The sequence below is a fragment of the Anser anser genome, assembly GCF_964211835.1.
Source record: "Anser anser genome assembly, chromosome: 2".
In the NCBI taxonomy this organism is placed as follows: domain Eukaryota; kingdom Metazoa; phylum Chordata; class Aves; order Anseriformes; family Anatidae; genus Anser; species Anser anser.
The window spans coordinates 104072349-104099070 of NC_139721.1; the positions used below are offsets into that span (position 1 = coordinate 104072349).

Genomic DNA, 26722 nt, shown 5'->3' on the forward strand with positions numbered 1-26722 from the left:
CATAAAACAGCTTAAAACTCAGCATTTTTCTCCCATTTGGGAATATATTCACCATACTATCAACTACCAGGAGGGACTGAGAAACTGAACAGTTTCTGAACAACTCTGTGTTCCAGCACTGGAGACTGAGTTCTGTGAGGTGCTAGACATCAATGACTCACTTGCTTTTTAACACACATTCAAAAAACTTTTAAAAGTGAGAGTTAAAGAACAACTATTTACTAGCTATAATGCAGCAGCCTCTATCAAGTATTAGTGTTATAGGTCCACAAAGCAAAAGCCAGTTAAGGTCTACCGTTGCACCCCATGGTTCAAGAGAACTTTTCTTCAGCTGTCATTTCAGTGAGGTCTGAACAAGAATTAAACAAAAGAGGACATGTTGCTCAGTGATTAATTCTCTTGAGATCTATACTCAATAGGGCTTTTTCTATAGTCAGCACAGTGTGTTGACAGATAGTTACGAGTATATTTACTTTGCTTTTACTGGAAGACTGGTTAGCAAACAAGTTTTTATCACTCCATTCTGATGGGAAATCTGTATTGCAAACTGTAATGCTTGATGGCTCAAAATAAGCTCATTATTTTTAAACATCTATAAGTAATTAGAGCTTTTTTTTTTCCCCTCCCTTAAGTAAGACTAGAATACTCTGCAACTCTGCATGTTGCAGGCAGCTTTTTGATGTATTTTTCCTGAGCTCAGGTAGGTACTCTACACATACGCTGAGTTTCTTAAATATTCACACAAAAGCCAGATTTGTTTTATTTTAACACAGCTTTCCAGTAATTAAAAAAAAAAAGAACTATTCAAGCATATTATTCTTTTGTAAGGGAGAGAAGGATCTAATCACTTTCCTGTATCATTTTCCTCAGCGCTTTGCCATAATCATCATTAATATAATTGTTTTGCATTTACATAGTATTCCATGCAAGGAGCTCAACCACTTTACAAAGCAATGAAGAGGAAAAGCTCTTCTATCCTTTAACTTGCTAGGAGATGTGCTTTCATTCATGAGGAATAGTTGATATGTGAAGTCAAGTCCCTACCAAACATTGTACTATTCAAATGCCCTTTAAGATCTCACATAGTGTTTATTTACTGTTGAGGAAAAGCGATGATAACAGTTCAGGTAACAGAAGAAGTACAATTCATTACACTGAAGATAAGTCTGACAGAACTTTAGTGATATCTGAAAGATAATACTCCTACCTGTACTTTGAGAGTGACAACAAAGCCTGCTGAAAAAAATATGCACAAAATACTTTATTCACAGAACGGCTAAGGTTTGAAGGAACCTCTAGAGGTCATTTGGTCTAACATCCCTAGAGTACACCCAGGACCATATCCAGGAGGTTTCTGAAGATCTCCAAGGAAGGAGACTCCACAACCTCTGTGGGCAACCAGCGCCAGTGCTGTTACCTGCACAGTACAGAAGCATTTGCTGATGTTTCCAAAAGCCTCCTGTGTTTCAGTTTGTGCCCATTGCTTCTTGTCCTGTCACTGACTGGGTTACCCCATGCTATTTAGTACCCCAAGTAAGAACAAGGCAGCATAAAACTCAGCTCTGGATAAGATTGTTTTCTGCAATTATGTCCTCACAACGTAAGAGATTTTCTGCATACAGATTTGTACTTATCTAAACTAGTGCTATAAAACTTTGCCTCAATAAGAATTTTGCCACCAATTTCAAAGGGTACAGGATTTGACCTCCAATTTTGAAATGTTAAATCAAAATATAATGTGGATGCATTTACCTTGATCATTTCCCTCCCAGTCCTCCCAACACCCTGTTAAGCTGAATGAAGTGACTAAGGTGATTATGAGGTGATCCCCACAAAGCCAGTGAGGGATCAGGCAGTCTCTGTGCGGCCTTTGGAGCTAACCTGTGCCCCACACACCGAAACAGACCAGGAGGGCTCACTCTGCCCCCCTGCCACAACTGGGGCAAGGTAAGGTCCAGGGGAGGAGCAGTAACAAACATACAGAGGGTATGATTGTTGTGGACTAAGATTTTATACCGTGTTCCCAATTATTTCTCCAGTTAAAAGCAACCTATGCCTTTAGCTCTATAAAAAAAAAAAAGTACTAGGTTCTGGAAAAAATATAATTAATAAAAAAATCTATCCCATTGTTCTGACTTTGGCAATTACAAGCATTTCATGCTTTGGGAAAAGCAGAAGAAACCAGGCTGGAATGAAACAATGCTGCCCTCGTAGTATCATACAGCAACTGGTGGTTAGGGACTTGCTGAAGTAGAGGTTGCATGCAGGCCTTTACCAGCCACTGCTATTTATTTCTCCATGAATATCTCTAATCCTTCTAAAACTCTTAATACTTTTAATTTCCCCCATATCCATGACAATGAGTTTACGATTTAATTGCACTCCACACAAAAATTACTTTCTTTATTTGCTTCAAAACTTCTCTGCAGCTATTTAATTTTACACCCTCAGCACTGGAAGAAAACAACAGAATTGGTCCCAGTTTGCTTTTTTTTTTCCCCCGGTAATAATTATGACTTTATGGGCTTCTGCTGCATTTTCTGTTTTCTCTTTTCCAAGCTGAAATTCTAATCCACTTAGTCTCTTTGTATGGAAACAATCCGTACCACCAGACTTCCTACCTGTACGCTCAATGCAGTCCCACCCTGTGTCTGTCTAACACCCTTCTGTAAGAGCAAACAGATCTCTTACAGCACTCAGTGATCCAAGTCAAACTTCTAACTGTTTTCATGCTGTACAGCGCACATTTGAAGTATCTTAGCAACCGATTAAAGAACTTTAATATAAGAAATACAATCAGTGCTAGCATGAATGGGAACAACAATATCAAAATTAATGAGGAAATATTGAAGCATATTAGGTGAGAAACCAACAATAGATACATCTTAGTTAAAACTGTATATGGCTTAATTATGCCTAGTTTGAAATGATTATTTCCATCTCATAATTCACCATAGGTCTTTACATTGCATAATGATCTTCTCTTTGCCAGGATTGTTCAGCAAACATATGAACATTAACAGAAAACTAATACTCATCTGAATTACCTTACATTGTCTTACTTCCCTTTTTGAAGTATAGGTATAAATTACTGTTACCTTGGTTTTTACATAAGGGTTATGTTATTTATAGAAGTAGTCTTTCCTCAACTGTCAGTTTTTCTGTTGTCTTACAAAGAAATATAAGCTGACATTAAATTTAAAGCACGTTGGAAGGAAAATATTTCTTTAAGAAGTACATATACTTCATCATGTAGTACTAGGCTCTGAGTTTACAGAAGGAAAACATCTAGCAGGTAGAGCAAACTGGAAAGTTTGAGAAAACATCTGAAAACAAACATTCATATGTAAAATATAAATATTTTATAAATATACATTAATATAAATAAATATTCATATTCAAAACCTGAATTATTTGCAGGAAAGGTGAACTTTGATAATTTTTGTTTTTGGAATCTCTGAAGCTGTTAAGCTATCCCACTTGTCATTCTCCAAGTGAAATATTTCATTGAGAGAATTTTCACTGCCAGAGCATGAACTTCAACAGTCATATTTGAAATCAGACATTTTAAGATGGTTTAAATTAAAATGCTTTGGTTGATCGCAGTTAAAATGCAGGGACTTTGTTGAGAATTCAACTTCTTGTCCAAATTAAGGATAAAGGCATCTGTTAAAAATCTGCAGAACTTTCCTGGAAAATCTTCTTTCAACCCAGTAAAGGCATAAGATATCTGAACACGGATGCTCATCTCATTTTTCTAAATTCGACTTCTTCTATGACAAATGCTAATGACTCCTCAGCTCTTTGCTCCTCCAAGAACAACCTGCTTCACAACAAAAACATTAATGATGTAGTGAGTAAATTATGTCTGAGCAATGTAACCTTCCCAGCAGAGCTAGAACCCCTGCAGTATCACTGCATCCCCCTACAAGAGCCTGCAGTCTTCCAATATCCACAAATGACCTGGCAGCATGCTGTTAAAATGAATGACTACACTCTGAAAACCACGAAGTGTCACGATACTGCTGGCACACGTGCACGCACACACAAGAAAGCAGTATTCCTGTTAAAGATGTAAAAGAAAGATGAGTTGAAAATGATGTGGTAGTCTTCCATGATCACTTAATTATATTTCTTTTATGTACTTTCAGTGAAAGGTAGGGAATACTGAAGAGTATTTCAAGAACTAAAACATACCTGCTTGCAGCATGTTAGCTGTCAACAAGGAGTAAATCTTTGCGTTGATTTTAACCAACAGAAAATGGAAACAAAATACCATGAGAAACAATGACTGCACACACCTCTTTTCTTGTAAAACTAACATCCACATCTGTTGTTAACACACCAAAAATTTGGATTTAGAAAATAGCATGCGCTTATTACGTGTTAATATAAATATATTTAAGATCTGTATCACTCCAAAGCGGTTTTCCCATACGGAATACATAGACTTTTAGTGACATCTGAAAATATCACCAACTGATTATACTTTTTTTTTTTTTTAAAATCAACTTTCTTCACAGCTTAATTCTTACAGAAAAAAATCCAATACAAAATAAAAATGTTAATTGAGAAAGTTTTGGTAAAAATGTGGCAGACAATACAACTACATGCTCAGGAGATTAATTCTGTAGACGATGTGGAAAAGATGGCTTATAAAGTTAACGAGATATTACTTAAGGCAGGAAAAACAATTAGACTATTAACAGTGAAGATAAAGCAAACATTTTGCCATCAAATATAATGAAACCAATTAAAAGCCAAGTGAAAATTAAGACAGGAATATGAAAACAAAAACAAGATAAAAGGTAAAGAGTTAACAGACTACAAAATCCAAAACAACATATTCAAACACAAATCACCTATAAGAACCCGGATAGACTGTAGTTTATTTTTTGTACACACCAAAACTAAAAGATCTGTCGTTATCTGGGTGTGGGTTGGTCTTTTTTATTTTTTATATTTTTTTTAAGAATAAAGTGATTTTATGAGTACCAGAAACAAAACTAATAGCAAAGGTATAATAGAGAAAAATGAGTGCTGAAAAAGCAGTAAGCTGTGTCATGCAGTTAGCTAATCACTCTGAAAAACGTGTAAGGTTTAAAAGGGTAGATTCTTAACTAAGATATCATAGGTACATGCAAAAATAGAGGTTGAAATCTACAGGTTATGTTGTTTTATAAAACACTTTTCTGACACTCCAGAACGTGCCAGATCTTATCCTCCTTACACTACTACTCTAATTCACAGAACTTGAAAATCAGGCATTTGTTCTTCTCAAGACAACTTACACTGTGACCAGTCTTTCCTACTCAACGCCATCTCAAGCTGGGACTGCAGGTGAACACTTCATGCTCCCTGGTTCAGAAAGGACTGTGCTAGAGACAGAGTACTGAACCGTCTCAAGACTCTAGTTCATGTCGCCAACAAATTCTTCTTGACATGCAGTCACCCATCAGACCTCATGTGTCTCGTTTCATTATTTTTGCTTTCCAAATGTTCCTTTATCATTTCTTTGCTCTGTTTCTTTCCATTTTCCTCCATATCTTCTTCCCAAACTCTAAAGATCCTCTGATTATCCCTCTCCTCAGACTACTTCTGAAGGACCCATCCCACTACTAAGCAATTAGATGGCACTGTCTTTACCTCTCCACTCCTGGCTCCTTAGTCGGCAATAAAATGTCAGCCCATCTTTTTATTGTGTTCCTTATGGAAGTCAAGCAACAATTTCAGTCCAAAGGATCAGCATGAGCATCTGGATTTTCAGTGTTTTCAGTTAGTTTTCCCACCGGTGGGATGATTTAAGCTCACAATACATTATCCTTAAAAAATCTCTTTAAATTTATCTGGTGCCACAATGTCTACAGACACAAAATTGCATTTAGGCAGGTTGCATGCTGTGATCACTACTCAGTGCGGACTGCAGTCATCTCACCTTCATTACGTGCCTCCTTGCCCTGCCCACCCTTCTCGCAGTTTATCCTCAATATCTTAACTTTTGTCAAACTCATATGTGAACTGTTTCAATAAGAACCGGTAAACATGTTTTCTACTAGCCTAGAGGTCTCATCTTTCAGGATATATTTCAAATAAAAAAAATGCAATAAATTGCAAATAAAAAGTTTTACTTACATTTTTAATAGCCATCAAACCACTCATATAAGTGTGGGTGCTGCTTGTGCTCAGAATAACATAATGTAGAAAGTGTGGAATTCCTTAGGAAATTTTCCAGACATGAGGAGACAGAAGGGCAAGTACAGGAGAGACAATGAACTAAACAAGAAAGAAACAGGCTAAAACCAAGTTCTTTAAATGCAGAACATGCAATGCAAGGAAGAAAAGATACCCTCTTATGGTATTCAGAAGCATTCCTTGCTAGTTTAGCCTTTTAACAACTTGGGGCATTGTCTGTATACCATCAAGCAAACCTATAACATTGTATAAAATATAGCTGCTTAATAACGAAGTGTTGACAAGTGCATTCTCAAGAGGAAAGGAGAAAGTATTTTCTCAGAAATTAGCTCTTCAGTTCTCTCCAATTAGCCAGCCTATACACTTATTCTAAGCATTATAAAGATCAGGTCTGGATAGGATAAAGCCTCACTCTTCACAAGTATCGAAATTACCTTGCCACTCTCCATCACATATAAACCAGAACACTTCAGCTAACATCTACAGGACACCAAGCAGTATGGGCAGAATTCTGAGAAGGCTGGTAATTGCCCATCCAATACAGGGTAGCGACACACAAGGAGACAGTATCAGGTCCTGACAGGAGTGCTGCGGTATCAGCATAATGTTTCATATAAAGAGCACTGGCATGATATAAATCCTCCTCCACTCACTCTGGGATTATTGACACCTCCACGCCGTGCATAGACAGCATTTCCAAAGACAGAGCATTTCTGGTGACTTGAACGCTAACAACTGAATAATGATAATAGCTGTTAAAGATAATAATGTTACAACATGCAACATTTTAAAGCACATAACCGATTACATTTAATGACAGTTGTACATTTAAGTTCCAGCAAGCCAAGTGAGAATAACACCCTGGATCCTACATGGCAATTCCTGAAGTTTGAGTAACTCTAGCAAACACTCTGGAAGAAATACTTGTAAAGAAACCCTTAAAGGATCATATCTATTTTACTAAAAAAAAAAAAAAAAACAAAAAAAAACACCAAAAAACAGGAGATTCCACTGTCTCGCTCCTGTAAGAAGTAATTAAAATATTAAAGAAGTTACTACATTTATGGTGATTCACCAAAAAGACTAATCAAAATAACCAAACATATTCACTTTGAAAGAAAATAAGGCTAACATTGAGCAAACATTATAACAAACTCTGAGAGCAGAAGCATAATCTACACAGAAACCTCCATGAGCACATGCTGCTTCACACACTGACCACATCTTTGTTGAATCATACACGCTTTTTTGAGCACTGCAAGGCATAGAAGATGCTTCAAAGGATCTCTATTTCACAGAAAGGGAAAGCAAGAGACCAAAAGGAAGAAGACAGTTGCTCAAATCATTAAGTTGCCAGTGGCAAGCCATGAATGCAAAGTTTCCAAAATTCCACTCCCCTGTTCAAACCAGGGCCAAAATGAGATCTTAAATGATTTTGCAACCGATTTCCATGTCATGAATGCTAATGCTGGAAGCCCTGTCTCTCATCTCTCCACTCCCGATAAGGGACTGTCTCCAAGAAAATGCTGAGTTGCTATCTTGAATGTATTATTTTCAACCACCTTAACTATATTAGTATAAAAAGCTGCATGGACTCCCTTGTTGCAGCTCCCACTAGGTTTACTTTGGTTTTATTTAAGCTCTTTTTCTTAGGGATGCATTTAAGTTAGACTGAGTAAGCTGCTTTCATACCACAAAACAGAGTCCGTAAAGGGATTTATAAAAGTTTACTTACACAGTGTAGCTCATGCCTTTAAATAAACTTTCTCATGTGGACAATATCAAACTGTTATTTGTCTCCAAATTCCCCAAACAAATTTTAAAGCAAGGTGGATCTTTCCTCTTCAGCACAGAGACTTTACTGACTCAGTGATGCTACTCCTAGGCAATACCCTTTTTATTCCTTGTATCAACTTCAGTGATCCCCAGGGAAACTTAGCAGTTCCTACCAAACTACAAGGGCACACGGATGGAATTTTAGAAGTATTTCTACAGAAGTCACCCAGACAGAAAAGATTTGAGACACAGCACATCTCACAATGGCCCTGCAAACCCAGCAGAGCAGCACCCACCAAGAATGAACACAGTGTACATAACAAGCGCACCCAAGCGTAACTTAGCTGGAGAGATTCTTCCACATAGAGTCATCTTTGACAACAGGTGCGCATTTCACACATCCAATACGTTTTGATAAAGTCTAGTTTTACAATTAAAAAAAAAAATAGGCCAGAGAAGGCACTGAAGGGTTCATCAAGTTTCCAACAAATGAAAGAGCTATATGATCTAACCAGTGAAACCCTATAACCCACTGAAAGGTGAAATAAACACTATTTTAATTAAATGTTCCAAATTAGTTCAGTGTCACCAGCTCTTCTGGACACATTATCTAAGCAAGCACTGGAGTTGCAATGCCTAGTTCCAGTTCTTTGACTTCAAGGAAAAAAAAAAAATCAAATGCCATACATCACAGGGGACAAAAATAAGAGACAAGACAGTAAGGTGATGTTAAGCTGGCTGTATGCTCACTGGACCCCATTCCCAATTTCAAAAGTATCTGGATGCATTTGGTAAAAAGCAACTGACATTCATGTTTTCCTCCATAGACCCAATTAGATCTGATGTACATCCATTCACACTCAAATAGGCACAGAAACCTTCAAGGTTATTTTCCAATTACTTCCACATACACCGCCTCATTCTGAAAGGACTGGGAATCGGAACATCCAAAAGATGCTACAGATTCTGCTGATGCATCAGCTCACAGCACCTGAACTCTTAAATAGGAAAGACATTATTTAAAACTCATGGCTTTCAATACAAGAATTCTAATCTCAATCCTTCAATCCTATTTTTATTTGTGATTGACAGATTTTTTTTTTAGATGAAACAAATGGTATAAGCAGTTTTAATATTGTGAGGTTGTTTTAAACGCCAAAAAGAGAGTCCTGTTCATAACTGTATCATTAATTTAATAACATGAATATCCATCTGAAAAGTAAAAAAGTTGCTAAAGAATGGTATAGCAAATTTTTACACATAGAAGACAATCAGATAATACAGCTTCCCCAAAGAGGTTAAGATAGATTAATGTTAACATAAAGGTCACTTGAAAAGACTTCTCATTTAGCACTATACCATACCAAAACCAAGAATCCTCCCTGTTTGCTTCTCTCATAAAAGCAGAACTTTTTAGCTTTATTGAAACAATTTTATGAAATACCATCAGCCCATCCATGGCCAGCTTTGTTTCCACAATGGCCCTTTTCCTTCTGAAAAGAGACAGAATTCTTAAATTAGCCCCTAAACACTGTAAAATTCTGACTCCTCTCCCCTAAAAAACAAAACAAAAACAAAACACTTCTTCCTGCGATTTTGTTGCAGAATTCGTAACTTGCTGTTCCATGAACTATAAACAGCAGACAAAACAATGTGATCAACAGGTTGTCTCAGAATCACAAACAAACAACAACAAAAAAGAAAACCTTCGGTAGACCTGTACTTTTCCCTATACTACATCTATTCAACTACATCTGCTTTGCTTCTGATGGTGGCATTCAGACTAACAGATGCAAAGGCTACAACCTAAGAAACATCAACATCATCCTTGCTGAAAGCATTCAGGGACTGTCCTTCAGGTGCTGACAAAGAAGACTTATCTTGAAATCTGTAATTAATATATACATTAAAAAAACAACTATATCAATACCATTATTACTAGCTAAACCTCAGAGCTCTCCAGTAGCATATTTCAAAAAAAATACCACTGTCTCTACTTTACAGATGGGGAACAGAAGAATAGCAAGGTTAAAACCACCCAAATTACACTGCATAGGACTCCGGAAAGGGATTCAAGTATCTTCAGTTTCATGAGAACTGGAAATGAATAAACAGAAAAAATGCTATTGTTTCTGTCACTGAACACAGGGCCCTTCTTAGAGTAGAATAGCCAGCAACATTAATGTTTAAGGCCAAAAATAAATTTAGTGGCTATGAAGAACAAAAGTACAACTTTGTATGGAACAGCTAAAAAACATCGAACTTCAGTGAACAGCCAGAACGCCAGAAAAAACCCTCTCTGATACATGAAAAGTTGCAGAAAACTAGGACAAGAACTACAATGAGTATCAAGCTCATAGATCATGGGAACAGAATTGGGATGTTTTCTAAATAATGTGTTTATCTACCTTTGAATTCCCATATAAAGGTATGGATCTGCAAAATAACTGTTTGGCAAACATGCTTCTTTTGCTACTGCTTCTGTTGACTGTCAGTGCTATAAGATACACCTCTGCAAAGCTCTGAATACTTCCGTGTCAAGCAGGATGCCATGAAAGTGCTAGGTCCAGCCAGGGGAATTCTCTGTACAAGATGAAGCTATTCCTGCCTCAAACACTCCCGAGCATTTTGTCATCTACCTCCTCCATCACAAATACTCTGTGAGGACTTGAGGATGCTTAAATAAGACAGCAGTCATCCATTCAGTGTTCAGCCTTTAACTAATAATTAAGCTTCAGAATTATAAAGCTGCATATAAATCCCTTCCTGATTTAGACTTGTGCATACTTTATCCAGAGAAACTTACTGTGTCTGCCCCTCTAACTTACCCTAGTTATCTTGCACTGTTCCCCATTGTCTTAGTCTGGAACTCCAACACCATTTTAGGATTTGGTGCCTACGTGAGCACATTTCAAACCTTACACTCATTCCGTTCATGTTTCACCCTCACAGGAGACTGGCTATTTACTTCTATTCTCCAAGGAAGCTCATAGCATGAATGACAAAATGTCACAAATAATTAGGAAAACTAGTTTTATGCCCCTAAAGAATGAAATGCCTTCTTTGTCCTCTCAGGCAGGGTGTTGTCATTTCTAAAAGAAAAAAAAAAAGACTGTTGGCATCCATCAAATAAATTCAAGTCTGCATATCATTTAGTAGCTACTTGTACTTATTTCTGCATCTTGCTCCATTTTTTTTTTTTTTTTTTTGCATTATCCTTCTGTGCCCTCTATAGTCATAGCCCACTCTAAGAACAGTGGCAGAGAAAACCCTATTCCCTTCCCTACAGAAATAACCTATGGCTTTTCCTACTCCACACTATCCAGGAACTTATGATATAGCAGTTCAGAAAATACTGTTCCCAGGCCCCCTTTCCCTTACCATTTCAATGTACTTTATTTCTATGAAATACTTGTTGGGAACTACCAAGCACTGGCATTTGACATAACTACCTAGGACCATCAAAATAAATCCAACTTGCAGACAAAGGTTTAAGTAGAATTCATGATATTCATGATAGTTGCTTCTTGATATATAAAGGAATAAGAATATGGCCCTGAGCTGTTTTCCTAATTGCTGCTGTCTTCTAGATTAGCAGCTCAAACTAAATACATAGCATCTGAAAAACAAAACAAATGCAGTTGCACAGTAAAAGTATCAGGTGTGTCAAAGCTGCAGCTTGTGCACCAAGATGTGTTGTGGAGCCAGCGGTTTGCTGCACACCACCCTTTCAAGCACTGACATGTTTTGACAACGTTGCTACCAATTCTGATTTTTAAATCTGAAGAGAGACTGGATGCCCACACCTCAGCCATCTGTCAATGCAGCTATGAATATGCTTCACGGAGTGTACGTAACAGTTGTACCTCACACCACTGGGAATCCTGTAATTTGAGGCATGCATTCTTATTGGAGATAACAACTGTATAAACTGCACTGACAACAGCGTTAGTCTCTACGGTGACATGATGAAAACTGAATAAACTAATTCCGTCAGTATACAGTATAAGAGTTAAACTATGAACTTTTTGTAGATGCTTTCTCTTGTGTATTTTTACCCTCAGAAACCCATTTCTCCAAGTTTGTGTGAGAAAAACTAGGAGCCATTTTCTGAAGGAAGCTTTCTTTTTGATAAATTGAAGTCCCTTTTGGGCACCAAGAGAAAGATTCCTAGAGGACTCCTGTTGCTATCTCTATAGGATACTTCTACTTCTTTTCAATACCAAAGATAAACTGTACAAACTAACAGAATAAGAAAATTCGTATACTTACAGTTTTTTTCCCAAGGTAATCTCTCTGAAATCTGTAAAAATTCAAATGCCAATTAGCAACAGTATGGAAAATGATTAAATGAATTCACAGATACATATTTCACTGTCTAGCAAATCCTCCATAATTCCTACACACAGTTTTCAGTCCTTGTTTCAGTTTATGGAGCTTGACTCCTCATATTACATTTCATACATTTGTATGCTTTCAGTGTCATCTGTGATTTTGCTAAAAATCACTTTTGGATAAATATCACTACCACAATGCAGAAGAAAGCATTAGTAATTTACAGACAGAAACCTTCAAAACCAAAGAAGAACTCCTGCTTGTTCGACTAGCCCAGCTGAAACTAATATGATTAACTGAGTGAAAAGGTCTGCAGAAACAGCAGGTCCTTTGGTGCCCAATGCACATATACAGAAAACTCTCTCTGACTCTGAGATATGTTTAAGAATCAAATGTGTAATCTGCTACACTTTTGTACAGATAAATCTTCAGGAGATCATCTAGTCCATTCCTCTGCCTCAAACCAGAATCAGGTCTCCAGGTAATTGCTCTTCGTCTACACCTAAAAAAGGAAGGCTCCCAATGACAGGGAACACATCATCTTCCCAAGCGACGTATTCCAGCGCTTCCTCCTGCTGCCTATACTTTTTCCTTGATAACTGACTTGACATTTTCCTAAAATTGAAATTCATTTCCTATGCGTCTGTAACATAACCACTGTGTATTTCCACGGTCTGTTACATATGCTGTCGGAGAAACTGTGAATAGGACAATTCTGCACAGATAACTTTTGCAGCTGACAGTGCCTCACGGTATAAAACAGCACGCTCTCTTTGCCAAGTTTTCCTCTTTCAATAGGTTCTTCCACTTCAGAAAAGAAATAAAAATTTGGCGCTCCTTCTAGCTTCTGTTATAATTACAAACAATAATAATAATTCCATATGCATTTGCCATTAGGAGAAAAAAAAGGGAAAATTAAACAGCATCACAGATCAGACTACAAAACTAAGTTTATAATTTCACACAAAACATTACCAGCTCTTCCTCTGGATTCCTGAATTTACAATTCCTCTCTGCTGTTCTAATTTACATTATTTGGGCTGCACAACTGCATTTTAAAGTTCAGTCCTTTTGTTAGTACTCTGAAGTCTTACATTTACTCAGTTCCAGATTTGTTCTCAAAGGAAAAATAGCTATTTATTTTTGTAAATGTATTCAGTAAATGTAAATCTACGCAAGAAACAGAATAGCTGGGCATAATGTTGTATAAGTTCAGCATAGCTATTCCCTCTACTGTCTAAATTCAAGCCTCTTCTTCCTTGTGGAATTTACAATTATCATATTTATAGATAAATAAGGACAGAATCTACAGAAATAATTTTAAGGCTTTTGATAGCTCACAGTAACCAGCAGTAAATTCAATACACTGCATACTATAGGTTTATTGCAATAAGTTTTTCTTGCTGCCTAGGAACCACAATCAAGTACTACAGCTCCTTTTTTTTAAAAAAAATAATTAATATTTAAAATATTCAAATACGGAGAAGTATAGTCCTCTGAATTTCTGACTTTCATCAGAAGAGCTCTGAATCTGCTCCCAGTTCTCAGATACCTGCTCTGGAAGGTGAGACTAGTCACTTGATGCTCCCTGCTGCACTACCGCAGGATATACCAATTCACTTCTCCCATTTGTCTGTCCTGTCTACTTAAACAGAAAAGAACAGAAGTCTCTCCTTTGGTGGCCTAAGTGCTTCAGATTTATAGATTCATAGGCCAGGAAAGATTGCTGTGACAATCTAGTTTGGCTGTTTGTATAAAACACAGCCTAAAATTCATTCTTGTTTTAAATGGAGTATGTCTTTTGAAACTGCAACAGAGCTTCATTTACATTGATGGAGCTCGAGAAAGGTGGATTCTTCAATGACCAAACAGCTGGTTATTCTCCTCCATGTTAAAAATCTGTCCCTAATTCAAGTATGAATATGTTTGGCTCCAATGTCCAGCCTCTGGGTCTTGTTATGCATTTGTCTGCCTGACAAAACACGGCTACTTCAGTACGAATGCAAATACTAAATTACAATACATGTTACCTGAGCAGCATTCCTCCTTAACTGCACCCCTGGGACAGCTCTAACACTGCCTTACTGGAGCTGGCTGACACTTCAAGCTTTTGGCAACAAGTGTGCTATCAAACATCTGCTGTGGCACCCCTCGTAGTACCCTCTCTCCCGCACCATATGGTCATCTCCACCGACTGGTACAGCAAGGCCGTGACCCAGCTCTCAGCACTTTCTGACCTCTCTGGGGAAGCCGGGCATCGAGCGATAATTTCACAAAGACTTCACACTCCATCAGCAGGAAAAACAGCCCGCTGCAAGAGAAAGAAGACATGCAGGGTATTGTCCATGCTACAACACGCACCACCTGTGTCCGTGCCAGAAAACTCCCCTAGCAGAGGTGTACCATACCCTAAAAGTTTCCTCTAACGTTGCTGTTTCTCCTCCAGACTCACGTGCACCCTGCACAACTGGGGTTTTGTCAATACAACTGTTGTACCTGGGGATATGAGATTAAAAACAAAAAATCACCAAAAGCTAGTCACAGATGACAAAGCAAAACAATAACTAACAGATCTACTCTCCTACTGACTTGAAGTGTTTTGTTGGTACAAAAATTTAATTTATGACCTTACAGCAAAATGGCAAACTAGGACGAAAAATTCTTCCTCAGGCTCAAGTACCAAAACTGCCTACTGTGAATCACATGAATACAGTAGCAGCAGTAATACCCATCAGTACATAAAAGCAGTATTAACATTCTTATGTAACAGAGATGCAGGGAGCTAGGAAGTTGAGTTTCCAATGGAAAACCCTACAGACAAGTCAGTTCAAGGAAGAACATCTGGTATCTCTGATTTTATTTCCCACAAAGGTACAAAATGACCATTTAAATTCTCTGTTCACAGTTACTGAAGCCATTAGAAAAACTCATTTACATCAGGATGAAGCCCAAACCAATGGCTCAAAGCCTGTGAATACAGTGCTAAACACCATGCCCAGAGCGGATTCCAGGCAAAGAAAGAAGAGCTAATAGAAGGGCACTCTCAAAAACAGCAGGAATACTCCAGCACCCTAAAAAGACAGTAATGCAGATAACACCCCTCGTTCTATTTTGAGCCCAGTGCAAGTCATTACATCAGTCTGAAGCAAATTCCTGTGGCAGTAACCTAAGACCACTGCTGTCAAAAGTCTTGGAAAGACAAACACTAAGTTGCCCTTAACAAAAGTTTCCTCAATATTGCCCTTATTATATATTTTAAAAATAAAAGATATGTTAAAAAAAATCAAGCTCTCCTTTAGAGAATTAGAAAGGTAAATTTTCCTTATCACCACTTCCTCCTACAAATGGCGATAGACACTTTCATAACATAGTTTAATTATTTCCAGGGTACCCAGATCGAGTCATTATGAAACGAGGCAGTCATACGCTGTCCTAGAGCTTTTCTAGTTGCTTCCACTGCAGCCAAGCCACAATGCCACATCCTCTTGTGGTCCAAGTGCCCAAGCAGCAAATCTTGAGGTACTTGATTCTCAGGCTGCCATCCTTAACATCTTTTCTTTTCTGATTTCACAGTATGGGAAAGCACTGCTTAGATGGTTATTAAGTATAATGGTATATTTTCAGGTAAAGCGTTCTATATGGGGACACAGACCATACTTGAAAGGCTGTGCATTACCCTGAACCGCTCACAGGGCACTCATTTCAAAAGTGGAAGTATTGCCTGTGTTAAAAGGGTCTGCATTAAAAGCTTTTAGTTACGTGGTTAAAACAGAAATAGATCTTGATATCTGCAGAAATTACTGATACACAGGTCAAACTCTGCTGTACAGACCTTGCCCCAGCCATCAGGACTTCCCCCATACGTAATGCTCTCATCAAGAGCGCAAAGTCTCAAAATGGAGTACCAGGAGATTGACTGCATTCACACAGCTGCTCTGCGATACAAATCAACCTCAGGAAAGTTTCAAGTGATTTAAGTTACACCATCTGCTGAACAACTGCCTATGTGTGGTTTCAACCCAGCATCCTTTTAACTCATCCTGAACAACTGGAGCTTCAGCCTATGCTTAGATCTAGCCTGTACTTTAATGCTTTGCTTACCACAGCTAAAGCAGCTGCAAGCATAATAGCAAATAAATCCCCCCCTCACAAGATTTCTTTGACAAAGCACTGCCCTTCTGCTCCAGAAGCAGAGAAATATTCTTTTTACATATGCTTATATAACATACGTAACTGGGAGTTATGTTTGTGGGAAGAAAAGACAGGCTGCCTCCTGACAGCTTTTGCTGTGCCTTCACCAAGCAGGTGCACAGACACACTTCTCAGCTCTGTCATGGAGGTCATAGCTTCTCTAGGTGAGATAAACTCTTGAAGCATTAATACTTTGCTTCATCCATGTATTTTCCTTTTGCAGCACAATTAATTTCCTCATCACAGAGAGCTTTTGCCACCAAAGCCACTAAGCATTTCTGTCAAAAACTGTACTTTATAAATATTTCTGAACTACTCTTATTGATGCTATTGCTCAGGGAAACATTGATCAGATAATTTGGGGTGAAAGAATACAAGGAAAAAGAAGGGGCTACAGTTAAAAAGAAAAAAGAAAAAAAGGGCCCACATCAGCAGTCACCAACTACAAAATAAATTAATTGTGAAAGGACAGGTTCTGCTCCTACTGAATTCACTGGCTAGCTTCCCATTTATTTCAATTGGCCTGATAAACACACGCATCCCTCTAGCTTCCATCCTGCCAGAGAGGAGGGCTGGCAGACAATCCATCAACACAAGCTACAAAGAATCAGGACTACTGCTGAGAAAATTCGGCTGCCATTCAAAATATGATTCAAACCTACGAAGTGACAGGAAGATCCTTCTAGTGGCTTCAATGGTAACTGATGTACAGTAAGAGCTGTAACTTAAAAACAGTCCAAAAGCTACTATGTGCACTCTCTGTAAGATTTAACTAAATCATTGTTCCTCCTGTAGCAACTTTAAATTTTTAATTCTCTTTTTAATGATGCAAAGGCAGTCCTAGACAAACATGTTTAAAGACAGAGTTGGGCACCAAGAGAATCCTGTTTCCATAAATTACTTACATGCAGTCCAGCGCTGCTATAATTTACAGAGCACTTTAAACCCGAGTCTTAAGAACTGTTTGTTTATCCTTCGGTGTGATCAAGTATAGTCACTTTGGTGGAAGGACAGCTGACAGACAGTTCAATCTTCAAATTATTTGGCAACAGATCAGATCGGTTAATGTCCTAGACACACTAAAAACTTACCTCACTTTGTAGATATCAGAGGTGGGGAATATTGCACAACGTGCCAACATGCAGGTGTGTCCATGAGAGGTCTCTCTTGTTGATTTACAATATTTTGTTCTGGATAAGATACACTACCTGTGTTTTGTTTTCCTCTCCTCTGCTTTTATCCATGCTATTCATCTACAGCACTCTGAGCTCAGCATAAGTGGTTTTTGTTATGTTACACAAGAAAAAAATTTTTGGATTTCTAGCTAGTCATTTTCCAGAACTAAGACACTAGTTAACAGCACTGTTCTTAAGGGGCCTAACATTAAATCCAAATCTAAAAATCACTAGACATGAAAGCTGCTGAAAACCAGCTTATGCTAAAAAGCTGCTAGCCATTTACTGTTTTTCAGGTGGTTTCTTTGCTTTTTTTTTTTTTTTTTAAGACATTGATTCTAGGTTTTCTTCTAGATGCAGCTGTTTTCCACATAGATTTGATTAATGCCTTCAGATATTCAGATCTAAAGCAGATCCACAAGTATGTCTGGAGTTTTTTATTTTGGATCTTGAAACATCTGAAACCTACACGTATTATGTTTTCTCCTATGTAAATAAACTTCCTCATTTACTTGCTTCATATTCAGCTTCTCTATAAATCAGACTTGGATGAGCTCTGCAAACACAAAAAAAGAGAAAAAAGCCTCCTGTCTCCACTTCCAGAAAGTAAAACTAACTTAAATACCCATACACAGTTTTGAGATATAATGCAATACTAACATTGCTGTGAAAGTGATAAAGTATCTTAAGAGCTGAACAGAGACACGCAAGTAAAATTCAGTAATGAATAGAACGAAAATGGAGTCCTCTGTTTCCTTCCTCTTCTGATCCCTTCTTAATATTTTGCTCTTTGAACATCTTTACATGGTTTCCAGCAGTCCTGCACATGTTTAATTGGATACAAACAACATGAAGATCTTTGAAGTACAGAATATTTCCCACCTCCTTATTCAATTTGTTAAATCACAGGGGAAAAAATAATAAAAGAAATATATACTACAGGGTATGATAAAATGCCAGCTAGCCTATTTCTTAGCTTTAAGCCTCAATCTGCTATACCTATGTAACTCCTCACAAAACTCAATATAAGCTGATTTTGAAGTCCTCAGCTTACAGAAAATACCAAATAAATTCCTTTTGGAAGGTCCTAGGTGCTTTACTATCTGAACAAGCTGTAATGAGCATGAGTTTTTGTTTAAAAAGCTCCAGTAACATCATTACTGGTCTTACACTTTTGTTTTTTAACATGACTTCAGCCCCTCCATCATTACATTCCCATCCAACAGAAAGTCAGCTATTCTCTGTTAGTGATTGCAAGATATGGAACTATCGATGCATTTGCACTACACAAGGTAAGAATTCTGCCATCCACACAGACAGCAACTGGCTTGGATGCCAAATTATTTCAAGAGGACTATGTGTAGGCACACAAACATGTTTACCAAAGTAAGTAAATGTACATTCATCTTCCTCCTAGCTCAAATGGTTAAAGATAGTTTGCTGCCCTATTCCAAACAATACATCTGCATACAAAGCATTAAAGACAAACCAAAAACATAACCAAAAAGGTAAAGAACTAAAGAACTCCAAAATCAAACGTTAGGTGAAAGCAACCATCCAGTAGAAAGTGGTGAGGCTAACAGTGATGTTGTCTGCTAAGTGCCTTCTGTACCACCCCACCTGTAAGTGCACCTGTCAGTAATCTATACCACAATTAGCCTACAGAACAACTGCTGATCCAGCACAGTGGATTAGGAAACAGCAGGGGCTGAGGCTGAGTGCTTAGAGCTGCCTCAAGAACAAGCTGAGGCATCCCCACTAACTCTCCCAAATGCAGGGTGTTAATCCTCACAGGCAGTGAGGAACCGGAGCAGGTCAGCACCACGCACATTTAACAGTGTCTTAAAATGGCTTCGACTAAAAAGCTAGAATGATGCAATAGCCATCTGGAAGTGCTTGCTAATTTGAGGGATTCCTGAAATAGACTTAAAGGACTAACATTCCTGGTAACATTTTCCAACTTTCGTGGACTCAGTCACAGCTTTTGAATGATCTGAATTGCCTAAAAACTTCACTAGTCTGACCCAATGGCAGCAGCACAAAACCCACAGAATTATGAAGCTAACCTGGGGTTCCGCCATGTTCAATATGCCTTCAATGTTCAACAGCTAAAAAAGAGGCTGATTTCCTTCCACAGGATTTTATATATTAAACTGCAAGACAGCACGTTAAAGAGGCCACGCACAACTCCAGTGAAGGAGCATTTTGATGGTTACCGATGCTTATACTGGGCTGGAGGTCATTCGGTGCATGGCAAACACATCCCTGCTTTACAAGTAACTTTCAGTCCTCAGTGTGAAAGGAAAAGGAACTTCAAAGGAGGAGTTCAAACCCCAGGCATTTAGAAAGGAATCCAGTGTTATAAACCTTTCAGAGGTAACTTGCCTACAGTCAGAAACACTTCCAAAAGACGACATATAGTAAAGCAAAAGACAATTAAGCTTGAGGAATGATGGAAGAGCATTCAGAGTGTATTGTTGCTTCCTCTTGTTCTCCTTCTGTTAAATTCAATGAAGAATTTTATAGTCCCTTTGCACAAAGAGACAACTATCTATTTCCACATAATTCTGGTACAGCCTTTGTCCTACTGGCTGTGGCTCTGTCTCTCACGACACATAGATGACCTTGCTTAAGTGAGAGGTAACTACAGTTCAAGAACATTGGAAGGATAAAAACGAGGACAACTCAGTTACAAAATAAAGTTGAATCTACAGGCAGATCACCCAGTGATACTCTCTGAAAATCAGGAGCAAGCCTAGAGCAGCATAACTGGATTTGATTCCGGATGGCACTGGCACACTGACAAACAATTCAGTTTCACGTAATAGCTAACCAGAATATTCTATCCATGAGATGAAATCTACAACATTGAATAATTTCTTGATGCATTCCTGTACTTTGGGAAAGGATGTACAAAAGTCACATTTCCATAATCACAGGCAGAAGAAAAAGGCAAAAGACATTTTCACTGCTGATTATCAAGAGGCATTTACTGTCTGCAGCTGACCTCACATCTTCTCTCAGGACCAGTGTCAGAAACTGCCTTCTCCATCTCTCTTTAGGAGCTGTGCTGTTATCGTAACAGAGTAGCAGAGCACATAGTTACTCAATATTAATCATCACTGGGCCTCCCAAGCAAAAATTGCAGCAGCATAGATGCATACTTTGCATTCCCACCACTTCCATCGAGGTTTTTCTCTAAATATTTCTCTCTTCATCTACCTCCATTGATGCATTCATGCATACCTCCTCCTGGTATTCAGGTAAGTCCTGATTTCTAACCATTTAATATTTCTGAGTGATACCCAAAACCACCATATCTCATGCAGTTACATGTATATCTCACTGGTCCTTGAAACGAGGACCAAATGAACAAATTTCAAGGTTAAATGCAAACTTTCCGATCAGTCCAGATATATGTAAAGAAGCTGTCTTGAAGAAATCATAAAGCCTCCTAAAGCTTGAGAAAGGTGAGGAAACACCTCTTGTCAGAGGTGTACTGCCTATTTCAGATTTCAAACCAAATCTTAACCACTAGCTCTCGATGCAGTATAGCTCATGAGTGCACTTGGTCACAGGACTTGGGGCAGGGAGGAATGGGGGCAACCAGCTGTCCCATGCAGCACATGCTCCCTGTCAGTCCAGGGAGCATGTACTCCAGTGAGCGCTCTGCATGGCACAAAACACACCAGAAGGACCAGAAGTGCCTCTGCTTGGCAGTCCCTCCTCTTCAACAAAACAAGACCCTACTGTTGGGAGCTGTTGGATTATAACCAGAGAAAAGTACCTTTCTGCACCACTCCACTTGATACAACCAATAGTGAGCTACATTTTCAAGTCTGTGCAAGGCTAACAAAATGATGAATCACATCCAGAAATGAGTGAGAAACCAGGTCACACCATGGTATGCAATACAAAATGCTCCCTGTGAGAAAAGCCAGCTTAGAAATCTGGCATTGTGCACCCCTGAAAATTTTCAAGTTGTATTCACAGGCAACCTTCTCAGAGGATGCTACGGCACTTCTACTGTTAAGCGGTCACAAGCATAGTATACGCAGCTCCTAAAGTTCATGGTATAAAAAAAAAAGAAATACTTTTCTCTCTGCAGAGGTGCCTGCAGCATAGTCTGGGACAAGCAGCAGGAAGTAACAGTGCAAGACAAGGGCATCAACAGCAGAAGGAAACAGTCTTTCAAAGGATGCTACAGAAGAAAGAAAGCTACTCCTGCAAGGATTCACAGGCCGTAGCGTGACGTCATCTCTTATGAGTTTTCTACAACAGCTTCATCACAGCTTCACCCAATGTGGCTTCCATCTGACCCTTTCACAGCAGGGTACAGAACTTCAGAGCGGACTTCTTTGAGCCTCTTCACAATCTCATTTCATGAAGAAAGAAATGCATATTTGTTTCAGTATGCAATACTCAAATTCAGAGCTCAATCCCACTTTTAAATTACACCTTGTTATCCATTCTAAACTATGTAAAGCAAATCAACACAGTTCTGAAGTTCACAGAGCAGTTTTCTGGCTGTAGCATGGGGATTTTCAACTGTGCTCCAGCTGTTTGACTGAATAATGTTCAAAGTCTCTGAGCATATTAGTTAAGCATAGCAGTTCCAAATTTCTGCTACTTGGACCTCAGTCAGGTGCCATATAGGGCAACATACTGTCTAACAACTAAATAAGAGCTACACTAGTTAAAGTTACCAAACAGCACATGGCCCTGTAATTCTAATTCAAATTATCAATCCTAATACTAGATTCCTAACCTGTGTTTTATTCTAGTACAATTATGAGCATTGTTATTTCTGAACACCGTCAAAAACAGAAGTAAAATAACTGATATCCTCCAAACACTGAATGCAAATATTTCACACTCTCCCCACCATAGTATGCCACTGTATTTGCACAGGATTTTAGAAAGTGACCAGAAACATCACATACATTGCTATACTTTTATGTTATTGAAGACAAGGGGACAAAGTCCTAGTACTTGGATGTCCTTGCAAGAGCTCTATTCCATAACCTCACAGCTGGCCTCTAAGAAGTGTCACACTCTACACAGATTAGCTTTCTATTATCTGGACACATAAATACACGCCCCACTGAGGCAAGGAGATGGAACTGCCAGAACTGCCAGTACTTTTTCAAGAAGGCTTCTGGAGCCCCATTTTACCTACCCAGTTCTGAAAACTCTATTTCTGAGCTCCCTAAGTAGGATACCAGTATTTTAAACCTGTTGAATTGCCAAATAAGTCTGCTCAGCCTCACATACTTTGAGCAGGCTAAACCAATCTGAAACCCTGGTAATACATGCTTGTAATGATGATGAGGCTCCAGATACTGTGAATTTCATAGGCACACTACCCTGCGTAACCGAGTAGATCTGCATGCTTGTAGCAGCCATTTCTTCAGAAGCAGCACATTTCTTGTGGCCCAGCTGAAGGCTCTGCTCTGACAAGGCTGTGGGTCATCTGAAAACTGTGAATAGATATCCCAAGTCTTCAGCTCCAATCACACATAAAAAAGGAAAAAAAAAAAGAAAAAAAAAGAACAATTCCAGGAAACTGGGGATGTGCGCTAGCCCTAATATCATACAAACACCTAACAAAAGCAAGTATCTTGGAATATAAATAAATGCCTATTCTTCCACAGGGATAAATTCTTAACGTATTATTTTTGTCTCAACCTTACTATCTGTTTTTATTAAGCAGTTAATCCTCATTTCACACAAGACAACATCACACTGCACTGAATCAAAGGTAGCCCTCTGAAATCTCTGCTCCATGCCTGTTCCCATTCTACCTCAAGCAATCACACATCTCAAAAACACACAGGCACGGCGAGTTAAATCCATGTTTCCAGCAGGAATATTTTGAGTACTGCTTTACCTGTTACTAATTCACCTGCTACTAACTTTGAACATGCCCTTGAAGAAGCCTTTAAACATTAGAGCAAAGCACAATTAAAAAGATGGAAAGTGTTTAAACATGCACTCTGCTAAGCTGCTGGTTGTAAAAGCATACTGAATCACTAAAAGCATACATTCTGTTAAAGCCTTCCTTTACTTCAGAGCTTAGTAGCAAATAACCCATACCCCCGCATGGCAGCTTCAGTTTCTGTACCAGCACAGACCAGACACGAGCAACATCAGACCAAAACCCAGCTGCCGTGCCCCAATACCCTTCAGCAGCTTTAAAATCATTTTATAGTACGGTACCAATGCAGACAGCCTGTTTACGAGGGTCTAATTGGGCAGCAAAACAGCCCCGCTGAACTCGCAGAGCGACAAATTTGCTTTAAGCCCAGCTCGGGCCGGCGGGGGGTGGAACTGCGTCGCCGCGGCCATGGGGCGGGAGGCGGCGGCATGGCGGGGCCTCGGCGCCCCGCTCCGGCGGTGGGGTGCCGGCCGGGCTCGGTATCGGTACCATACCGGCGGGCAGGAGGCAGTCCAGCGGCGTGAACACACGCTCCATGGCCCCCCTCCGAGGCTCGGGGAGCGGCTTCTCCCGCAGGCACGGCCGGGGCGGGGAGGCCCTCAGCCGCCATCTGCCACCCGGCGGTTGGTTCGGCGCCGGGAAGGCGGGGCGGGCAGCGGCCGCCATTGGGGCCTCTGGGTGCTCTGGGGTGTGTGGGGTTTATGGGGCCTGTGGGCAACCGGGGTTTGCTCTGCGAGGCTCCCTTGCCGCCCCCGAGAGGTTTCCAGCAGCTGAAAAACCCCGTCCTGACCCCCCTCCAGGAGAGAGAAAGAGCGGCCCCGACATGAGGGGCTGTGCGGCGTTGGGCTTTTTGCCCCTTTTTTTTTTTGTAAATGCAGCCGCAGAGACTTCATTTTTATTAAGCTTTATCTAGTACAGAGAGGGGTTACACAGGGCAGAGAGTGATGGGCGCCGTCATTTGAAAGAAAACATTTGCAGTCCCTGCTAAAAGTGTTCTGGTTTCAGATCCTGTAATGAATACTTCAGTCAAAAGAACAGTCCTTAATACATTTCAGCCCGGTAGAGTAAACCGTGGAAACTGAAAAAAAAAAAAAAAAATATATATATATATATATATAAAATTGCAGCTCTGAACCTCAGCTGCAGCAAGAGCTCAGCATCGTGTGTACAGCCCATATGCTGCTGCCAGCCGGCTTCTGCATCAGGAATCCAGGAGAGTGTCGCTTTGGAGGCTTACAAACTGGCTGCAGTAATAATAATATGGCTTTATTGCTGTTGTTTCAGGTACTAGCTTAGCCCTCTTCTCCCTGCACAAAGTCTGAACAGTAAAAATAGCACAGACTGTATTTGTTTTCCGTATTTATCTTTTGTTCCTAGTTCCCAAGCCCTTAGCAGAATAGTGTGACATTTACAGTCACAGTTTAAGTCTGAATTTAAATTATTTTGTTGTAATATAGTCACAAAACTTGTTATAGAGATAATTTCTAGCTGCTTACAGACTTTTAACTAGAAAATAAATCATCTTCAGCCCTAAACTACATAACGCTCATTAAATTCAAGCTTGTGCAAGGAGCGTGAAGGTCCCAATTTGAGGCCCCCAGAATGTGACTGATGTGTTTCCACCTTCCAGAATAGTGTTCGATTTTGCTGGTATCCCTGCCTTGATTTCCACGAGGGACTTTTATCTTTAACAAACACCATTTCTCATGGTACAGGGCATCGAGATTATCTTCCACCTCCCCTTTGCTGTCTCTGAGCTCTCCCCAGGTTCCTGGGCTGGCAGCCCCAGCTTTCATTTCAAACTCCAGCTACTTCGCCAGTTCAGGGGAATTATGCTGGGCCCTGCAGCAGAGGGCAGCAAAGGAGCATAACTCATGGCTCCCGGCTGACAGCGATGGTTCCCTGTCCTGCAGTTCGCCGGTTTGTTTTCGCCCCCCTCCCCCGAAACAGCATTCGAATACCCGAGAGGTTCTGCGGTGGCTATTCCTCTGAGTCCCTCACAGGAGCCAGCAGGTCGCTTTCTCCATCGTGCTCTCCATTTGAGGCACTTGGAGGGTAGGATAAGACAGGAGGATGAGGACTGCTTTGAGAGATGTCTGCAAAAAGGCAGCACGCAGTTGAGGTTTCCAGCCTAACGGGGGGAATGTGTGACCAACATGTCATCCCCATGCACAGTCCACACTGTTAGTCTGAGATTCACAGCCAAATCAACAGGATTGCCTGAGATTCACAGCCAAATCAACAGGATTGCAGTAACTTTAGTTTTTGGATAGGGCTGGGCCGCGTTTATGCTACCTGGTAGGTGCATGTTTGATCTGAACAGTGCAAGCACTAAGCCTTTGCTTTGGCTCTTTCAAATAAGCTGGCCTCCACCTATGAGAGATTACAAGCAATTTTAGACCACAAATATCATAAGCAATTCAGAAGTTTTGGAAACATTCATGTCTTGGCAATGAGAGAGATGAGAAGTTACTGGGAAACACAAGGAAAAGATAAAAGGATATCAAGATTATCACTGCTTACACTATAGAATTTGAAAATATTTTACTTTTGTCTCACGTGAAAGTTTTCTTCCCCCCACACTGAGAACTTGTATTTCAGAGGATATTGAACAGAACTTTGACATTATCTCAGCATCTTTCTTTAAACAGGTTAAGAACAATCAGCATAAAGAAGAAGAAGCTTGCGCTCTCTCTCCCAGGAAGCTAGCCACGTGAGGACCACCATGCAGATAGCCCATGCTTTCACCCTCTTAATTAACTGTCTCCTCTTCTGCTCGTTAAAAAACGAGAAGGAAAACCTTCAATTTTGCCAAGTGTTTTCCCACCACTAGGTAAAATTATTAAACCTTCTCCAATATAGCTTATTTTTCTATTTTCTCAGTCTTTCTATAATTTTTTTTTTTAAATAAAATTGTTCTGTTTTTTGTTTCTAATGCAAGTAGTTGCTGATAAGTGGCAGTGGCTTCTTATATGTGAGGACAGCCGTACTTGCTCAGAGTGAAGGTCCATCCTAGTCAGGGGTCCATTTCTTGTAGTGTTCAGTTACAAGGCTTCTATCTCATGTTCTCCTTTACGCTCTTTCAACATTTTTTTTTTTAATGGAAATTTTAGCA

The 26722-nt window shown here is 39.5% G+C and overlaps 1 protein-coding gene across 28 annotated transcripts in view; it reads right to left on the reverse strand.

Moving 5' to 3' along the window:
• Positions 1–25528, reverse strand: part of TPK1 (thiamin pyrophosphokinase 1) — a 327683-nt gene extending 302155 nt beyond the window's left edge. For 4 of the 28 annotated variants that reach the window (XM_083822021.1, XM_083822023.1, XM_083822020.1 and 1 more), the window contains exons 1-5: positions 24102–24238; positions 14712–14799; positions 14541–14614; positions 12241–12271; positions 10797–11060 (exon numbers count right to left, since the gene is read on the reverse strand). Coding sequence is in view for 13 of the 28 variants with exons in the window: in XM_083822034.1 (XP_083678160.1) it covers positions 24102–24273 (172 nt within the window). In the remaining 15 variants the exon portion in view is untranslated. Of the gene's footprint in view, positions 1–10796; positions 11061–12240; positions 12272–14477; positions 14496–14540; positions 14615–14711; positions 14800–23888; positions 24075–24101 lie in introns of those variants that run through there. The other 24 variants (XM_083822035.1, XM_083822024.1, XM_083822026.1 and 21 more) reach the window with 20 other exon arrangements.
• Between the last annotated feature and the right edge of the window lie 1194 nt (positions 25529–26722).